At 32.9% G+C, this 19,195-nt stretch overlaps 1 protein-coding gene across 1 annotated transcript in view; it reads left to right on the top strand.

The window, feature by feature from the left end:
* Positions 1–14,040, top strand: part of LOC145330903 (protein-lysine N-methyltransferase EEF2KMT-like) — a 20,998-nt gene extending 6,958 nt beyond the window's left edge. The window contains exons 6-15 of the mRNA XM_080175569.1: positions 510–569; positions 1,588–1,666; positions 5,953–6,039; positions 8,381–8,408; positions 8,897–8,963; positions 11,017–11,068; positions 11,627–11,676; positions 12,469–12,520; positions 13,159–13,202; positions 13,806–14,040. Coding sequence (XP_080031695.1) covers positions 510–569; positions 1,588–1,666; positions 5,953–6,039; positions 8,381–8,408; positions 8,897–8,963; positions 11,017–11,068; positions 11,627–11,676; positions 12,469–12,520; positions 13,159–13,202; positions 13,806–13,887 — 601 coding nt within the window. The 3' untranslated portion in view covers positions 13,888–14,040. The remainder of the gene's footprint in view (positions 1–509; positions 570–1,587; positions 1,667–5,952; positions 6,040–8,380; positions 8,409–8,896; positions 8,964–11,016; positions 11,069–11,626; positions 11,677–12,468; positions 12,521–13,158; positions 13,203–13,805) is intronic.
* Positions 14,041–19,195: the final 5,155 nt, after the last annotated feature.

Consider the following 19,195-nt stretch of genomic DNA (forward strand, 5'->3'; position numbering starts at 1 on the left):
TATGGCTACGAAACCGATGATTATCCGCTTAATTAGAGCCGGATCCGAGTCATACTGAAAATTTACATCATATCGTTTTGTAGAGAACTTTCCACAAATAATAAAACAAAAATCATAAAATTAATTCCAGTTTTGCTAGCGCGGGCCTTTGACCCCTCGGGGCTAACAAAACTTGTTTTAATCTTATAATTTCTCATTTTAATATCCGCGGAAAACTTTTATGACTTTTATTAAATCTTGCTTGGCTGACACAATTTTGGGGTTAATTTTGTTTATCGTATTTGGGTGTGTGCCTTATTTTATCATCCACTGTCTTATCGTTGATTAATTTAAAAATCCAATGATTTATCTGATAACCCACTGACTATCTGTTTTTTTCTCTATATATTTCTTGAGTTTCGAGTTTATTTATGGTTGAGTAATTGACGTTTTTTTCTTCAAAATAGCTATAGATATCTTGTGCTAAGCTTTTAATAAAAAAAACAATTTTAATTTACAATTTTTTTTAGTGTTTATCTTAGTGGAGAAGAAGTAAAAGAGATGCCCTATGTCTACAGAACATATCCCTGGTAAATTTACTTCAAACTTTGCTCGCATAGTGTCACTGAAGTAGTTACTATGTCTACAGAACATATCCCTGGTAAATTTAGTTCAAACTTTGCTCGCATAGTGTCACTGAAGTAGCTACTATGTCTACAGAACATATCCCTGGTAAATTTAGTTCAAACTTTGCTCGCATAGTGTCACTGCAGTAGCTACTATGTCTACAGAACATATCCCTGGTAAATTTAGTTCAAACTTTGCTCACATAGTGTCACTGCTGTAGCTACTATGTCTACAGAACATATCCCTAGTAAATTTAGTTCAAACTTTGCTCACATAGTGTCACTGCAGTAGCTACTATGTCTACAGAACATATCCCTGGTAAATTTATTCAAACTTTGCTCAAATAGTGTCACTGCAGTAGCTACTATGTCTACAGAACATATCACTGGTAAATTTAGTTCAAACTTTGCTCACATAGTGTCACTGCAGTAGCTACTATGTCTACAGAACATATCCCTGGTAAATTTATTCAAACTTTGCTCAAATAGTGTCACTGCAGTAGCTACTATGTCTACAGAACATATCACTGGTAAATTTAGTTCAAACTTTGCTCACATAGTGTCACTGCAGTAGCTACTATGTCTACAGAACATATCCCTGGTAAATTTATTCAAACTTTGCTCACATAGTGTCACTGCAGTAGCTACTATGTCTACAGAACATATCCCTGGTAAATTTAGTTCAAACTTTGCTCACATAGTGTCACTGCAGTAGCTACTATGTCTACAGAAAATATCCCTGGTAAATTTAGATCAAACTTTGCTCTCATAGTGTCACTGCTGTAGCTACTTTATGTCTACAGAACATATCCCTGGTAAATTTAGTTCAAACTTTGCTCACATAGTGTCACTGCAGTAGCTACTATGTCTTCAGAAAATGCTTTACCTCATTGGCAAATGTTCGTTTGTCCTACTGTCTGATTTGTTGAGCTTCTTTATTACAGATATTTTCATTCATTTAATTGTTAATTCGTTGTTTTAGGGGAGAGAAGAATATAGTTTTATTGGAGGAAAACTTAAATCATTTAACGCATGGTACCACGGGTCTCATAACATGGCAGGTATAAGAAAACATACATTGAGACAGACAGACAGACATAATATTTTCATTAAATGCAGACAGACAATCATACTTACAGATAGACATATTAAAAGACAGAGAGATATGCACAGACAGAAAGACAGGTGAGCATACAGATGAACAGACAGACAGATAGTTACACAAATAAGATAGCAAACCTACAGAAGGGCGAAGATATGGAAAAAAAAGCAATAGACAAAAGAATAGATAGACAGGAACACCACATACTACAGACATGTACTCAGATATTGACAGATAAAGGTCAAGCAAAGGAAAAGTTAGGTAGACAATCAAACAGACAGACAGGCAGACGGACAGACAGGCAAACGGACAGACAGGCAGACGGACAGACAGGCAAACGGACAGACAATAAGACAGGCAAACTAAACATTAAGATTGAAATAATACTGGTGGACAGATAAGCCAGACGGACAGACAAACGGATGAAAATATAAAACAAGCAGACATACTTATTTGACGCTAATTAAGGTTACCGTTACATTCCATAATTTGGGGTCTGGACGTTTTCATCCTTGTTTCATATGTGTTTATTTGTACGGGCGTGTGTGTATGTATGTGTGTATTTGTATGTATGTGTGTGTGTGTGTGTGTGTGTGTTTGTGTGTATGTTTGTTGTGCAAACTCCTTTTCAACCTCACATCAATATTTGATGCAATATTAAATTTTCATCCCGTCACAACTTACGATGGGTTCATATACAAGTAAAGTCGAAGGGAACGACTTTACAAAACACTTTAACACTGTATCTCATGGACAAATAAAGTCGAAGGGAACGACTTTACAAAACACTTTAACACTGTGTCTCATAGACAAAAAAAAATAAGTTAAAAGTAGGGACTTTCTGTCTGTATCTTAAGGTTTGTTACTACTAAACTGATTGAGTTCTCCATTTTAGGGAAACTTTACATTGGTCCCGGTATGGGTTTAAGCTATTTAATGTTCCCTTCTTAACCCTTCAGAAAACAGAGCCCCTAGAGATATCTAAATTGAAATTAGCAACTACATAAAAAATTTAAGTTTACACTGTGTCTCATGGACTGATAAAGTTATAGGTAGCGACTGAACCAAAATAAGTTCACAATGTGTCTTGAGGACAAATAAAGTTAGAGGTAGCGATTATACAAATAATTTCACACTGTGTCTCATAGACAAATAAAGTTGAAGGTAGCGACTATACATATATGAATAAGTTTACATTGTGGATAATAGACAAATATAGTTAGAGATAGCGAATATACAAAAATAAGTTCACACTGTGTCTCATGTACAAGTAAAGTTAGAGGTAGCGACTAAACCAAAATAAGTTCACACTGTGTCTTGAGGACAAATAAAGTTGAAGGTAGCGACTTGAAGCTAATTCTTATACATAAATAAGTTAATACTCTGTCTCGTAGACAAATAAAGTTGAAGGTAGCGACTATACATATTGCTTACTCTTTCCCATAAAATATTATAAATCTCAAAATAAAATAAGACTGGTGTTTTCTTTTTTGGCTAAGCATAACCATGAACTTTCTATATCCAAGAGACCATTGTGTGTGTGTTTGTTTGTAAGTGTGTATTTCTGTGTGTAAATGTATTTTGGCCTTGGATGCGTTGCATCATATAAAGTTTATTCTTCCACTACTTTATTATGTTTTTCCCTTTCTTTTCTTCATAAATATTGTACAGATTTTGGGGGAAAGAGGGGGAAGCTTTACAAATTGTCTAAAAAAATCAGCCGTGTGACGACATAAAATACATTTTTTATTAGGGGTTTCCTTTCCCACTTCTCCTCTTATCTCTCATTTAGACGTCACACGGCTGATCTTTTGAGACACTTTGTAAAGCTTCATCTTAATTGGAATGTACAAATTTATCCACTAATAACAGTTATAATAATTATACTGGTACTCAAAGTTGTATAAACACATTCTCTTATTCGTTAGCTTAAAATATATTTAAATCTTGATTGGATGTCACTAATTGGCGGTATCCACACTTTTCAACTAATAATTTTAATCTCCACAAGGTGCAGTTTTGGTCAATTTAACTGGGGATTTACTTTGACTTATCATCAATTGTCTTATCCCTTGAGATGGCTGTGCAACTTGGACTTCTTAATTTTTGGCATAATTCTTTTCATATGTTAATCATTTCCGCACAATACCAAAGTCCGGGATTCTCCATCGATTTTAAGTGATCATATAGAGAATCCAGAGCATCATCCACGTGTAATGGGATGCGATACTCTAACACCTAAGGATATTAGGTTACGTAACATCCATCAGACAACCAACCCTTTGATTGCACGACCTTTGTCTGAGAAGTCCTAACTGTGCATGGTAGTGAGTTTATGGGCCAAAACATTTCCCCTACTCTTACTATTTATGTCGTGCATCTGACATAGCAGCAGTAGGAACCATTTTTAACGTCTTTAGTTATATCAGCCCGAGATTCAAACCTATCACCTCCCCGGCGACGAGCGGATGCGCTACGTGTTAAGACACGATCGCGGGTTAAAACCAGATTACAAGTAGAATATTGATAGAAAACGTATAACGATACCCTCCCTTTCTACTGGATGAATGAATTGACTAATGAGTGATGTCAATCTTAGCATTTAGCAACCTAAATTTTTCCCATGTCATATATTCTATTTTTGTTATAGTAATACGATAATATCTAAAATTATCATCTAGACATTTTATGTGTATTGTAGGCGGAAATAATCGCACAGCTTTTATTCCTTCTCCGTAAGTTATAGAGTTGAGATGTAGCAGATGTGAATATTTAAATTCAATCACAAAACTTTTGTCGCATCATGGATGCGGGATATTCTTGTTAGTTTAATACAAAACAAGGACGATTGTGTTGTAATCTATGTAGTTATAACAATTATAAAAAAAACAGTGTCATTGGCGCACAGCGTGACTAGACTTGAATTATGAGAGGAACTGTGTAGAGAATGTGTGGTTATTGTCCGACGGAATAACATACGAAAATATCCTAAATAACGTGTCCTAACTTTTGTGATTTAAAAAATATCTAGCCGGTGCTTTTAGTAAGTATAAGATGTAAAATGATCCATAGAATTTATATATGCAATCGTTTTTTTGTAGACCTCTTATTTTTGAAGTAGTTTAAGTTTTTTAAATTAAGTTGGTTTTAAGGCACTAAAACGCAACAAAAAAGAAAAAAATGGTAAAATAGTAAGATCTTCAATTTAACACCTTACTTTTTAAATTCTGTTGAGTAATTATTGAAAAAATCTATTTTGTTGAAGCCCGGTGAATCAAAACTTTAAACTTTGTGAGCTCGCCACGAAAGGATTAAACAAAAATTACAAAAGTTAGGACACGTTCTTTGCGTATATGCTTCTAAAATTAAAGAATTTATAATTTTAACTTTGTATGACCATTCCTTAGCCCTGCACTATTGCCTTTGAAACAAAATTCCGCATTCATTTTAAATTAAGCCAAGATAATGTAACTACTGCGAATAATCAAACTGAATAATAGTGTAGTAGTGCGGCAGCATACGGACAAGCCTTTCATAGAGTTGCTATGCTTCGGCTTATCACATCACAACCCAGCGCTAATCCTATTATCACCATTTCACCCGGCCCCTCCGGGGCCTTGCCGATACCTCACAAGCAGCGGTCAAATTGGACATCTCTGATAGTGGGAGGGGCGCGGCCCCTCTACAACCCCAAGCCCCAGTCGCCTGTCTTGCCGGGAGATGTATACCTTCCCCTTTCTGAAGCTTACCCCACAAATATTCACCGAAACAGGGCTCCGCCCTCATCTCCCCACACCCCCTTCTACCTAACCTATTTTATCATCTAATTGTGTATATATAGTAATAATCCTATTGTAAATGTATTCAGTTTAAAATATATCTTTGTAGTAGTAACTACTGCTAGTTATTTATTGATAGAATCTTTAAGGCTAGGGGCTCGTTTGAATCGAACTCGCGATTGTAGGGTTGAAACGCTTCACCTTACTACAATAGCTGTGTTTTAAGTTATGAGCCAGCAGCTGTTCTGTAAACATAGATTTATGATATTCTTAGATGTAATAACAGGCTCTAAACTACGACATCTTCTATGATACAAAGTTGAACTATGTCTGTCTGTCTGTCCGTCCGTCTGTCTCTCTGTTACCACTTAACCAATTGGGCTCTTCTCTTCATGGAATTTACCTACTGGTCCTGTGATGGTTTTAAGCTATTTACTCATTTTCTTTGTTCTCATTTTTATTATAGGGAGCGCGTTGTCTGCTGGACTGGGCAGACTGGAGCCAGGTTCTGGAAGGACAAAGAGTTCTGGAGCTTGGATCAGGACTTGGACAGGTATTCACTCTGTAAACACTAGCATGCATTATACCTGGATGTTTCATAAAAGAGACGTTGAAAATGATAATACCTTCTGTAGCTGAATAAGGGGGATGCCTTGGCAAATAAAAAGGCGAATTATGTTCAAGATTTGGGAGGAAAAATAACTAAAGAGTTATCTCGCACTAAGAGAGTTAATTGTAGGATAAATTTTAGATGGTTTATGTCAATCAAATCCAGTAGATAAAATGGGCATGGCTGACATATTATTTTGACATGTGGTTCTGCATTACTGAGAGAAAAAATGACTTTGTTATGGGAAGAATAGTTTGGACACCCTGGCTCTAACTGTTAAAGTATTAATAAATGATGTTAAGTTTTAATGTAGCTTTGATACTAAAATACATACAACAAATAATGCAAAACTAGATACTGTTAACAGTGGACCAAAGTTAGAATTAAAGTTTACAATTAAATGGGGGAAGTTTAATTCTTTCTGTAAATGAGAAATATTAGGGAGGTTATATAAAACAGCATGGATGATGACTATAGTCTTTGTAATTATATTTCAAAGTACCCATTCTATGATTAGGTTCTTAACCAATGTAGGCTAATTTCAAAAAATAGAAGCGTATCATTTCAGGCAATATAAATAAAAATAACATAAACCTATATCAATTTAATCTCAAAATTTGAACTATATTGTTCTAGCAGTTAGCAAGATATTGTATTACAGACAGACCAACATCTAATATTTAGATACTAGCGGCTTCACCATTAAAGGCCTTTCGACGGGAAGGAAAGTCAACACCACCCCTCTTTTCTCTTGGAAGGGTGATGTGTCCTTCCCCAAACAATAGTTTTAAACCTTCCCAGTATCTGTGAGAAGCTATACTGTAAAGGAGAATCATATAAGTTCAGCAGTTAACAAGTTATTGCGTTACACAGACACAGACACATAGACAAACTTTACTATTACTTTTATATTGGGATTTCTACTTTTTGGTAGAATTGTATGATGAATTTGAAATTGTTCATTCTACTTTTACTTTATGCATATCTTCAGCATAGAAATTACTCTATTTATTATCAGGAAGGAAGGGGACATTGGGCTATTTATTACACTTATCCCCCCAATGTTTTATAATATTATTTTAGGGACTTTTATGTAATTTTTGTTGGTTGGTTCATTAAGTTGAGTATCCAAACGTTACAGCCACTAATTGCAATCTTCAGAAGGTTATTTTGTGTATCATCATTGGGGATGCACAACAATTTATCGGCTATTGTCTTATCCCTTTAGGTCCCTGATTTATTATTCTGCTGAGGAAGGGACACTCTAGGTTTCAGCACTTTCATGTAATAATTACTTGTGAGTAGCGAAGCTACTCTATAATTTAATTTGTCCGTCAGTCCGTAATGCTATAGGGGAAATGTCAGGGATCTAAATGGATAAGACCCTGACCGATAAATTGATGTAAATCTCTGGGGAAATGTATTATTTCTAAAAATGGCGGGGGGGGGGGGGGGGAGGTAATCAGTGCTCTTCAGGTTTTTTTTTGTGTGAAAGCGCGGAAATCGTCACTTGGTAAAAATGTAAATACTAGATTGTCTACTTAATAAAAGTAATGGCAATTTTTTATTTCAGATTCATCTATAAAATAGTTTCAGTACGTTTGTTTGTAAAGATATTCTTGTATGCGAAACTACTCTATTATCCTTCAGTGTCCGTCCGACTGTATACTATCCAATTATATAAAGTAGTAAGCTTTTTTCAGTCTGTAGCGAAGGATCTCGCTAACCACTGAACTGATATGATTCTCCTTTACAGTGAAGCTTCTTAAGGGTCCTGAGGTGGTTTTAGGCTATTTTTTGCCCTTCCATATCCCTATGAATATAGAGTCCCTAGATGCTTAGGGCTCAGCCGCTAGTGTTATATAAAAGGACACCTGATTTTTCAGCTAATTCAAGAGATAATTGTATTTTATTTGAAAATAAAAAAGAGTTAAATAAGATATAAAATAAAACAAAATTTAGCATAATTCAATATTTATGGCATGGTGAATATTTCTGTTTGTTAGTTAGGTATGTTATAGAAAACTAGGCATCTCTAATCTATAATCGTTACTAGAATATCCTTACTTCCATTTTAAACATGTCGCTTTTTATCGACAAATTTTTATGTGTTATACTTATCCTATTCATCTCATTTTTGGAATTCTAATTCCTATCACAACAAGGTACAATGTTTTAAGCAAAGCATCTATATAATCAAGTCCTAAAAGTGTAAGTATAACCTTAAACAGTATTTGTATTTATACTATTTAATCATTTTTCAACAAATTTATTTACATTTTAGTTTGGTCTGACCGCTGTACAGAGTCTAGGTAGGATTTACACAGATTTTGATTAAAGGTCAAGCTTTTCTAAATATACTATTAAGTTTTATACCTTTCGAAGGTTTTAGGCTATTTTTCTGTCTTCTTCTTACCTCTTTAAACACAGATCCTCTGGATTATAGGGGCGCATTAATGTATTCCTGGTATCTAGCTGTCAGGGAGGTATCGGGTTAGAGTCTTCACCACACAGCGTTAACAATTGTGTGTACCAATTATTCAACTGTAAAATTAGAGGGAATGACTTGACTAAAAAACAGGCTTAACCAATTACCATTTCTAGACTTCCAGACAAATGTTGCTAGATCAATTTGTGATGAAATTTCATTTCTATTTTATTTTAATTTCTCTTTTTTCCTATATCCTACCATTTTCAAACTTTTCATAATTGAAATTTTAATATAGCTGTAAAGAAGAAAAGGCAAATTTTAATCAAAAAGAAGCTTCCTTGTTAAAATAAAATCTGTTGACAAAACCAGGACTGAAAGAGTTAACCCTGTCAGATTTCCACTTCTCTGTCCTCAACTATCTCAACCTCAATATTAGGTAAGTTAGCAAGGAGGGAGGGTGGGGTCATTGGACGGTAAATTAAACTGACATCCAAAGTTTTTGTAAGCATTATCACTCATTCAGAAGCTTATAAACTTCATGAAATTTTATTAAAAATTGGTTGGGTTCTACAAATATTAGGTGTTTATACTTTTCCACAATTAATTTCAATCTACAGATGCGTTAATTGTGTTTAACGTAATTTGGGATGTCCTTCAATTTATCGTCTATTGTCTGATCCCATTCATATTTTTCAGGGGGGTGTTTCAAAATTTTTTTTCGCGCTTTGCGCACCAATTTATTAAATTAGGTACACTTGTATGCGTTTCGAGTTGGTGGTGTATCCATCCCCCTGATACTAAAAATAATCTGTCAAAATTTGTTTGGGAAATACTAGATTTTTATGTCAAATTTATCTCCAACTTAAAAAAGTTATTTCGCTGCTTCTTTACAGTAAGATTTTTACATATCTTCATTTCGAAAAGTTACTAGAAATAAAAGCAAAATCTGCTAGATCTTTTCACATTAAATGTACAGCCTCTATATTGTACTTTGACATTTGGTTTATTTAGCCATTCAAAATTAGTATAGTATCATGGTTCTTTTTCTTAGTTAACTTTGGCTATAATATTAACTTTTATATTTGCCTTAAGATATGTGACACTAATAATTAGAGTAATGGGGAATATCTTGGCCCTTAAACAGGTGCAGCCCATTAATATGCACATTGCACAGTTATGCCTTACAGACAAAAGTCGTGCAATCAAAGTTTTGTTTGTCTGTTTGATGGGTGTTAGAGTATCGCATCCCATAACAAGCGGTTGAAACTCTAGCTTCTCTAGATGATCACTTAAAATTGAAATAAAACCTGCCCGACCAAGATAATAATTAATATCTGTATAAATATATGAAATAAATATATGAAGTGTGAGTATAAAGATTGTGTATGTAAATGGTGGTATTGTTAAAATAAATATCAAACTATTTATTTTCTTCTCCCTAAAACTCAGGAATAAAGGGTAAAAGAAACCAATCACCTCAAATTTTTCAAAAATAAATCTATAGGGCTGGGACTCAAGCTGTGGTGCCCTACGAAGGCCAGCAAATTCACTATTCAATATCATTTTATATATTGTCAATATTCGAGCCCAGTTTAGGGGATTTTGTAGAAAAGATCCCCAAACAAAAAGGGGGGGGGGTAGTACCTCCACTTTAGTTTTAAAAGAGAAAGTATTTTTTTTTTTTTGGGGGGGGGGGCGGTTTTTTGATAGGGTCGATTTCCTTGGAAGGCTGGAGTATCATCACTCAAATAAATACTTACAAACCTTTTCTGGTCCTATAAGAAGCTTCACTGTAAAAAAGACGGATCTATAGGCATCCTGTTACTTTTATAAAAGGATTATTCCTTTATTAATGGCACAGCAATGCTGAAAGAAGATATCTCATTGGATGGGATATAGAAATCTTATATTTATCTGTCTATAGGATAGTCAGATAAAATAACAATTTATTGTAAAAAACTTCTGTCTGTCCGTCGACATGTAACAATCACATTATTTAGCTCGTGATTTTATGTTTGTTTCAGGGGATCAATGGACACATTGTTAGTTTCTACAACCTTATCAATATTATTGAAAACATAGCATTTATATGGGGAAAAATTAAGGCATTTTAAAAACGTTAACAAAATAAAAGTTATAAGAAAATAAACTTTTATGGGTGTTTATTGTTGAAAATGAATTGAACTTTTAAATGATCATTTTGAAACTTAATTCTGTAAATTCTATGGTCTACTTATTTACTGGTTACTGGTTATGTAGTGAAATATAAAATATTCTCAAAACCTATCTCTTTGTCATATATGTATATTGTATACACTTTAAAAAAGTAATAGATGTCAGTCTGTCTGTGTGTGTGTTCAGCAATTGCTGAACCGATATGTTTCTCCTTTGCAGTGAAGCTTCTATTGAATCCATTTTTTTGTGGAGGGTTCCGTATCCCTCCACAGTATTACAGTTTTTTGTATCCTTTTATTATAAATTTATTATAGATTAAACCTAAGCCAACATAAAGAATCAAGACCAACCTTTGAACAGTTACAGGTGACTACGCGAAGCAACCTTACAATCTTCCAGTGTCGGTACGTCTGTCTGTAAATCTTCTTCATATTCTTTTATTATATAAACCATTAAGTTTTTTTTTAACCTTTTATCAGCCACTGAACCGAACGAGTTTTCTTTAATTTAGGAAATTTTATGGGATAGTAATATAAGTCTAAGAATGGTTTTAAACTATTTTCTGCCCTCTCCATCTATGCAGTTGCTAGGAGCGCATCCGCTAAATTTTCATAAGCATTGCTTCTACGTTCCTATTTAAATATCACCTAAAGTCAAGAATTCTCCCCACTGTAATCATTTTCTTCTTTTTGTGCGAACAGTGTCTTTTTTTTTGACAAAGCTGTAACTTAACAAATTGTCTCAAAAATCAGCCAAGTGACGTCATAAAAATGGGGGATTATCCATCTCTTTTTTAATTGTTTTCTTTTCCACTTCTCATCTCATCTAACATGATTTTTGAGACTTCCTGTCCAGTTACGACGAAGCTATGTTTATATGGCGGCGGTTGTCATCCTTGTTTCATAAATTTTTATAAATTTTTAGACATATTTAGAAGAAGGGTGCAAAGAACCGTTTAATGAAGAAACAGCCAGGTAAACTTTTACCCGTGTGGCTCCGAATCCGATCTATTTCCGTCGGATTAAAACCGGTTCTGAATCGAATACTGAAAAATCTTATTGTAATTTAGAAAATTTTCTATACATAATAAAAATAAATAAAAACATGGAACTCGGGATTTGGGTGGCCAGCAGTTCTGCAATTAATCTTATAATTTTACAGTTTACTGTCTATAATACGATTTGATACATAACTAACTATCCTTAAATACACGTAATAGGATGTCTGTTTGTGCCTAGGAATCCTGCTAACCACTGGACCGATATGGTTCTGCTTTACAATGTATCTTCTTATATGTAGGTCCTAGGAACGGAATGGAGGGGAGGGAGTGTTACTGTTTACCCCATCAAACCTTAAAATCCCTCATTTACTCCTTCAACAAAATTAAAAAAATACATCTGATTGATTACCCACTTCGAACCTTTTAAAACTCCACATTTACGGTCCCTTGGATTATTGTGTCCGATTTACCATCTAGAGTACTACATGTTTTTTGTTGTTTTTAATTATATTTTAAGTATCGCTTTGAAACCGAATAATATCCGGTGTATGAGAATCAGTTCTCAGCTAAAAATTATGTATGGCATCATATTAAATTAATTTTTTTAGGAATATAAAAATGTACAATCATAAGATTGAAACCAGTTTTTTAGACCTTGCCTTCGGCATCTCAGGGCTAAACAAACTGTTTTTAATATTATAATTGTACATTTTTATATCCGCGGAAAGCTGTTTATAATACATGCGATAAATATTTATTGTATTAGGTATTCTGTAACCATCTACTCGGATCTCAATATTACTTCACAGATTAAAATTCAGGAATAAAAATCATTTTATCTTTGTTGGTTGGTACATACTAGCAGTGTCTATACATTTCCACCAATTATTACTGTTTATTGTCTTATCTCTTAAGATCTCTCGTTTATGTATGTTGTGATCCTTGTTTCATTGTTCGATTATGATGAAAATTTTATAATCTTAAAATATTATATCAAATTAATCATTTAATTCCTTCAAAATTGGAAATTGATAGGTAAAATTAATTAAGAATATTTTAACAATGACAATATGTTCATAAAATATTAATTTTATATAAAAAAAAACAGTATAAGGGTTCTCCTTTATAGTGAAGCATGTTATAGGTCATGGGAAGATTTATAACTATTTTGAGAGTAAGAGGTTACCTCAACCCTCCGATAAATCGCACTTGGAGAGTATAGATCCCTCTCAATTTTTTTCTTTTAAAAACTATATTGTAAAGTTTAGGGCCAGCCTCCCCCCCTCCATCCTTCCCTCAAGTGTCCCATTATGCCTCTAGGGGCGTAGCCGCTAGTGAATAATATGGAATATAAAATAAATTTATAAGTCTATTTCCATCTAATATATTATGAAATTTTAATACTGATCTACATACGAACGTTATTGTCCTTGTTGATTTTTATTTGTTTTTTTCCCAGCATTTAGACTGGAGAGATTATAAATCAGAATTACTACCCAGGTAAACATTTAAATAAAACCAGGATGAAAACAAAGTGTCTCAAAAATCAGCCATGTGACGTCATAAAAATGAGAGAGATAAGAGGAAGGGAGGGAAAGAAAAGCCCTAAAAACGAGATGGATATTTCCTCATTTTTATGACGTCACATGGCTGATTTTTTAGACACTTTGTCCCTCTACAAAAACATTCACAAAAGGGCATCTCCAGAAATTTAGTGTGATAGCTTGGGATCAGCGAATAACCAGAAGGGGGGGGGGGGGGTTAAACCATTAGAGCTGAAAAAATAAGCAGCAAGGCTTTCATTTAAACATTTGGGAACCTTAACGTGGACATACATTTTCTACCGAAACACATCACATTTAAACAGGGCTCGGTAACCGTGCGTCAGCCGCGACTAAACCTCAATTTTAAACTGCTTTATATTTATAAATATTTGTTAAAGAATTAATAAAAGTTGGTTGTCTGCATTAAGTTGGGATAAAATGGTTCTTTCGGACATCTAAAAGATCTTAACAAACAAAATAGAAACCACGAAAATTTACAAATGCTTTAAATGTTGTGCCTTATTGTCTGCTAATTTCATCCTTGTTTTTTTTTATTTAGAGTGGATGTAATAGTTGCTTCAGATATTGTCTTTGCTAAAGAACTTCACCAAAATCTGGCCAGGAATATTATTATTTTATAATGTTTTTTTAAAGACATCTAGTTTTCATTTCTTCCATCAATTTTATTTTTTTTAATGCTTTCTCGTTTTTTTTTATGGCCTTTTGGACATCTAAAAAGAATGTTCCCAGAATGTTTGTCTGTCTGTCCGTTCGTCCGTTTGTTAAGTTTGTTACGTCGGTAACACCCTAATTCATACAAATTCTAGTTTTGTATGGTTTTTTCACAGTTCTAAAATGTTGTAATTGAGCCTAATCAATCTAGGACACTACGGCGTCTGCATTCTGTCATTTGTATGTCAGATTTAAAATAAATCTTAACCTAGATAAAAGCTAATATATATCAAATAAGTTTTATTTCAGGTATTTTACGAAAACTTAACAAATATTAAACTATACTTTTAGAAAACATATTAATCATAATTGAAATAAAGGAAATATATTTCACAAATTGACAAATAATTTAATGTTGAAGTGCTTATTAGTTTGGTTAAAGTCAGGGAGCGAGAGGATATTGGACAAGTTCTCAAAAATTAATATAATTCTTTATTGACTTTAAATTTATTTGTTGGTTTATTAAGATGAGTGTCCAAATGTTTCAGTTATGTATGAGGCATCAAATATGACCCTAGAGATTTTATATATTTTTTTTAAAATTGTCCCAACTTATGTTTCAAATTATCAAAATGATGTTGAATGAAATACTGAAGAAATTTGGAGAAAAAAGGATTGTAATGTTACTTGAAAAATTTTAAAACAGATTTTTTAGTCAAAGGCATTTTTAAAAACATTTACAGTAAATGGTTGGAGAATAAGACATGTGAAAAAAGTTTTTTCTTTAAACAAAAAATAAACCACAAAATGAAAGACATATAGGTAAAAGTTAGTGCTGTCCTAATAAGAATTTTTTTAAAAAAAATTAAATTGCCACAGTTTACAAATTAGCATATAAATACTTTTTCAGCAGGAACATTCAAGAGATTTCATCGTTTGAAATTGTGTACACATTTTATTACAAATCCTTATTTTTTTCATTTCATACATAGATAAAAGTCAGCTGTAAACAGTATAATTTCTTAGTACAACAAAGCTTTGCTTAACCAGACTTAATTGCCCAAAAATTTTGTCATAATTTTTTTGAAATGTAAAAGCTTCAAAAAAGAGGTGGATTCTTTAAAAAAAAATAGGCTTGCTACTCGCTGGTGAGGCAAAATTATTTTTGTGAAAAATTCTCCAAAATTGCATAAAAAATCTAAAACAATTAAATAAAATCATGAAAGGGTTATTAACGTAAGATTTTGTTTATTTTTTTTGTAGATTTTTTAAGAAAAATAATTTTGCCTCACCAGCGAGTAGCGAGCCACCTCACCTTTCTTGGAAAGTAAAAATTCTTTCGTCTGCTAGAAATGTTCCTTTTTAGATTTGAAGAAAAATCGGGCCAGACGGGTTATCTAGTTATAGTATGCCTACTTTTATCTTTATGTTTTGTTTATCCTTGAAAGTCAGATAATCAATGAAAGTATTGTCTCCTGATTATACGCAATGTGGATTAAATAAAATAGAATAAGATATAAATCATAATACTAAAACTAATTCTTTAATTTAAAACAAAAAGAAAAGAAGTTAAATCATTATCCACATTCCTAGCAAGAGATGCATAATCAACTAGAGAACCAAATATACTGAGAGCAGATAGTCCTAACCATAAACCAAGAGAGCTACCTAGATCAACTACAAGGCTGAACATATCATAAGCATGTACTTCTGTAGACACTGTCACTTCTTCATTAAAACTACACCTTAAAGCTCCATAATCAATTCTCCGTGTATAAACACGTACTTTGTTCAATCTAAAATGCATAGTCATGCAAGGTTGCTTACAAGCTGAGCTTGATACCATTTGCCAGCCGTTGATGAATTTAGTCAGCTCATTGAAAACTGTTTTAATCATCTTACTTTTACTAGCCATTTCACAGGACAAGTTTGTTGACTTCTGAAACCAAGGTAAGTAACATCCAAACCAGCTGAGCATGCTTTCCCCTAATCTTGTTTCAATACACTGCCCATAACTTGTTTTAACATTTTCATAATCAGAACAAGTGATACCATTGTTGATACGGTTGTCATGCAAACTAAGTTCTATATTGTAAGATTTGGAATCAAAGTAACCATTGCCTAAGCTCCCAAAAGTTATTTTGATATTCTCACCAGCTGGAAATACCAAGCTGTTTGCTCGATATGGATTTACCAGATATAAACCATATCTTTCGGTAGAATGTACCATAATAGAACGATTTGTAGCATCTAATTTTTTGCAGAATCCTTCATGAACAACAAACACAGTGTCAGTCTGAACTGTAGTTTCTTCATATTCTGAATTGCCAGTCTTAACAAGCAAGTTTTTGAAGTCGTTAACATAAAGATCAATTTGCAGTTTGTCATAAGACTGGTTTCCAAATTTTCCTTTCCATGTCATTGCGTCAGAACCTCCTAGTGTTCCAGTGTTGAATCTGGTTAATGTGCGGTACCCATGGTGTTGAGCTTTTGTGTAGTTAAACTGGTCTTCCTGGCAAATATAAAGAACAGGCTTCTTAACATCATCAAACTTTGTCACTGATGTCTGCTGGATTATTGGTTCGCTTGCATATTTTCTTATTGAATTTTGCATTTGAAAATTAAATATTCCAATGGCAAAGATAATAAAAATAAACTTTATAAACCTGGCCTTTTCCATATCTTATCAGATGTGTACTTTATTCAACATGTCATTTAAAACTAACCTTATTTAATTCCTTATTTATGCTTACATTTTTGAAAAAATATTCTAAATGCAATTAATTTTTAAGTTCAGTTTGGATGTAAATTACTTTTAATGATTTAAATATTTAAAGTACATATTCTCTTCAAAAGGAAATATTTATCCCTTGAATTATAAAATGGAGTTTACTTACTTAATTCTCATTCAATACACCACTTAAAATTATTAAATGTATGTTTGCTAGGTTACACCCAAATTCTATTCTTTTTTAATTGATTATGGAAAAATCAATATCTTTCTGTTGGTATTAATTAAACTGGTTTTAATCTATTTTTGAAAGGTATATAAAAATATATAATTTAATTTATCATATTAATTAAGACCATTTGGCTACATCATTATGTGTCTTTCCTTTTGGGTAAAATTTCTAGCTTTCAGAGTATTTTGCTTCTCAAATATTTTACTCTATTATAGAGTGAAATTAGGTCTTTTATCTATCAATACTCTTACCAAGAAGTTAGAATTTAAAATCGTAATAAAAATCAAAGTGGGCTATTATTCTCATTCTTAACTCTGCAGAATGATTCTACAGGTATCAGAGTATATTTTTGATATACCCAGGGAAAAGGGAATGTGATTTTGTCAAACAATTCTGAGTGAAAATCAGTTTTAACAAGATTAATAATACAGTATAAAAAAATAATAACCGCGTAAAGTTTAGCAGGAGTCTTGACATTGTTCATTGATGAAATAAAAGCAAGCAATAATAAGATTTAGTAAAATCTTTCTAACGGCTGATTTTAATTTGTTCAAGAGAGTAAATACTAATAACAAAAATAACAAGGATGAAAACGTTTATGATAGCGAATTATAACAATTCTTTATTTTGAAACAAATCCTTATATAAAAGTAGTAGGATGCCTGTCTGTGTGTATCGTAAGATCTCACTAACTATTAAATCGATATGGCTTTTTGTTTAAAACTAAAAGCTTTTATTATTTATGGAGTTTATACATGAAAATTATATGTCTCATTACAGAATCAAAATAAGAACATGTTGTCTCAAATTCTCCTACCAATTCACGCAACCTTTCCCTAGTTGCGGGAGAAGGGATAGCACAGATTATCAGCCATTGAAATGAACCTATTATCCACGGGCACATTACTTGCCTTAAATAAAAATAAAATTAAAAATTGTTTAATTTGGATATACTTTAGTCGTAAATGTCGACTATTAAATTAATAATTTTTTAAAATGTCATAAGTTAGCTGATTATGAAGTAGCTACGTTACTGATAAATACAAACCCTAAATCAAACAAATAATTTAAGTGTCCTTACAAAAAATAATAATATAGCTCTAGCTGTGAGTTTTCGTCTGTTTGATTTCTAGCAGCTTGTCTTAATTGCACTTGTAAAGAATACAATATTAGGAGGGTAGAAGGGCTTTTTTGCTTCTTATTCTTCAAGGTAAGGGTTTTGGTGTTTTAATAGCTTTGGAGGTTGTAGATGAACATTTACCCATTTAGTGGAGGGTTTAGGTGGAGTATATTAATAACCAGGAATCTAAAGGGGTGAGACAATGATCTATAATTGATGATACATAAAATCAAATCTTCTGGTTGAAAGTAAACGTTTGGACACTCAACTTAATGAACCAGCCAATCAAAATTCAATTAAAAAAAATTTAAGTTGTCAAGAATAAGAAACTTTATTTTAAAAATTCGGGAACCAGTTTAATAAACAATTTATACAGCCCAATGTCGCCTCCCTCCCTCATTTATAAAACTCCTCTTGCTAAACTAACATACCTGGATTAATTAATTAGTTGGAATGAGTGAACATAAGGACAGGTCAAATATAAACATTGATCAACTTTAATACAAAATCAAAGTGTCCACATACCCAGGGATCTTAAGGGATAAGACAATGGAGGCAGTTATCGAAAGGGATAAGACAATGGCCGATAAATTGAAGTACTTCCCTAATTAATTTATCCCTTCTGTAGATTACAATTAGTTAACGAATCAACCATAATTCAAGAAATGTCCCAAAGGATGTTAACTAACGAATAAAAAACGTTATTGTAAAAATTTGGGGACTAGTGTAATAAACAGCCCAATGTCCCCTCCCTCCCTGCAAGGGAGGATAAATTGATGTACACCCCCTTTGATAAAAAAATTACACCATATTATGAAAAGTTTACACACCACTAGATTGAAACTACATACCAAACAAGTACCAAAAGTTAAAAGCCAATTAATGAATGTTTATCTAAACATTTGGGTACCAGGTTAATTTAAAGTCCATTGTCCTCTCCCTCCCTGAATAAGACGAATTCCAAACTGTCCCACTTTGAGAAAGACGATTCCAGTGACGTCATATACGTTTAGGGAAGGGGGGAAGAAAATATCTTCCCTTTTCTCCCATCTCTTTTGAAGAGATTTTCTTCCCCCCTTCCCTTTTTCTTTCCCGAAACGTATATGACGTCACTGGAATCGTCTTTCTCAAAGTGGGACAGTTTGGGGTTCGTCCCTGAATAAAGGACATATAAAGAACAATGAAGATAAATTT

The sequence above is a fragment of the Acartia tonsa genome, chromosome 10, assembly GCF_053477335.1.
Source record: "Acartia tonsa isolate MP-2025a chromosome 10, ASM5347733v1, whole genome shotgun sequence".
NCBI classification, from domain to species: Eukaryota; Metazoa; Arthropoda; class Copepoda; order Calanoida; family Acartiidae; genus Acartia; species Acartia tonsa.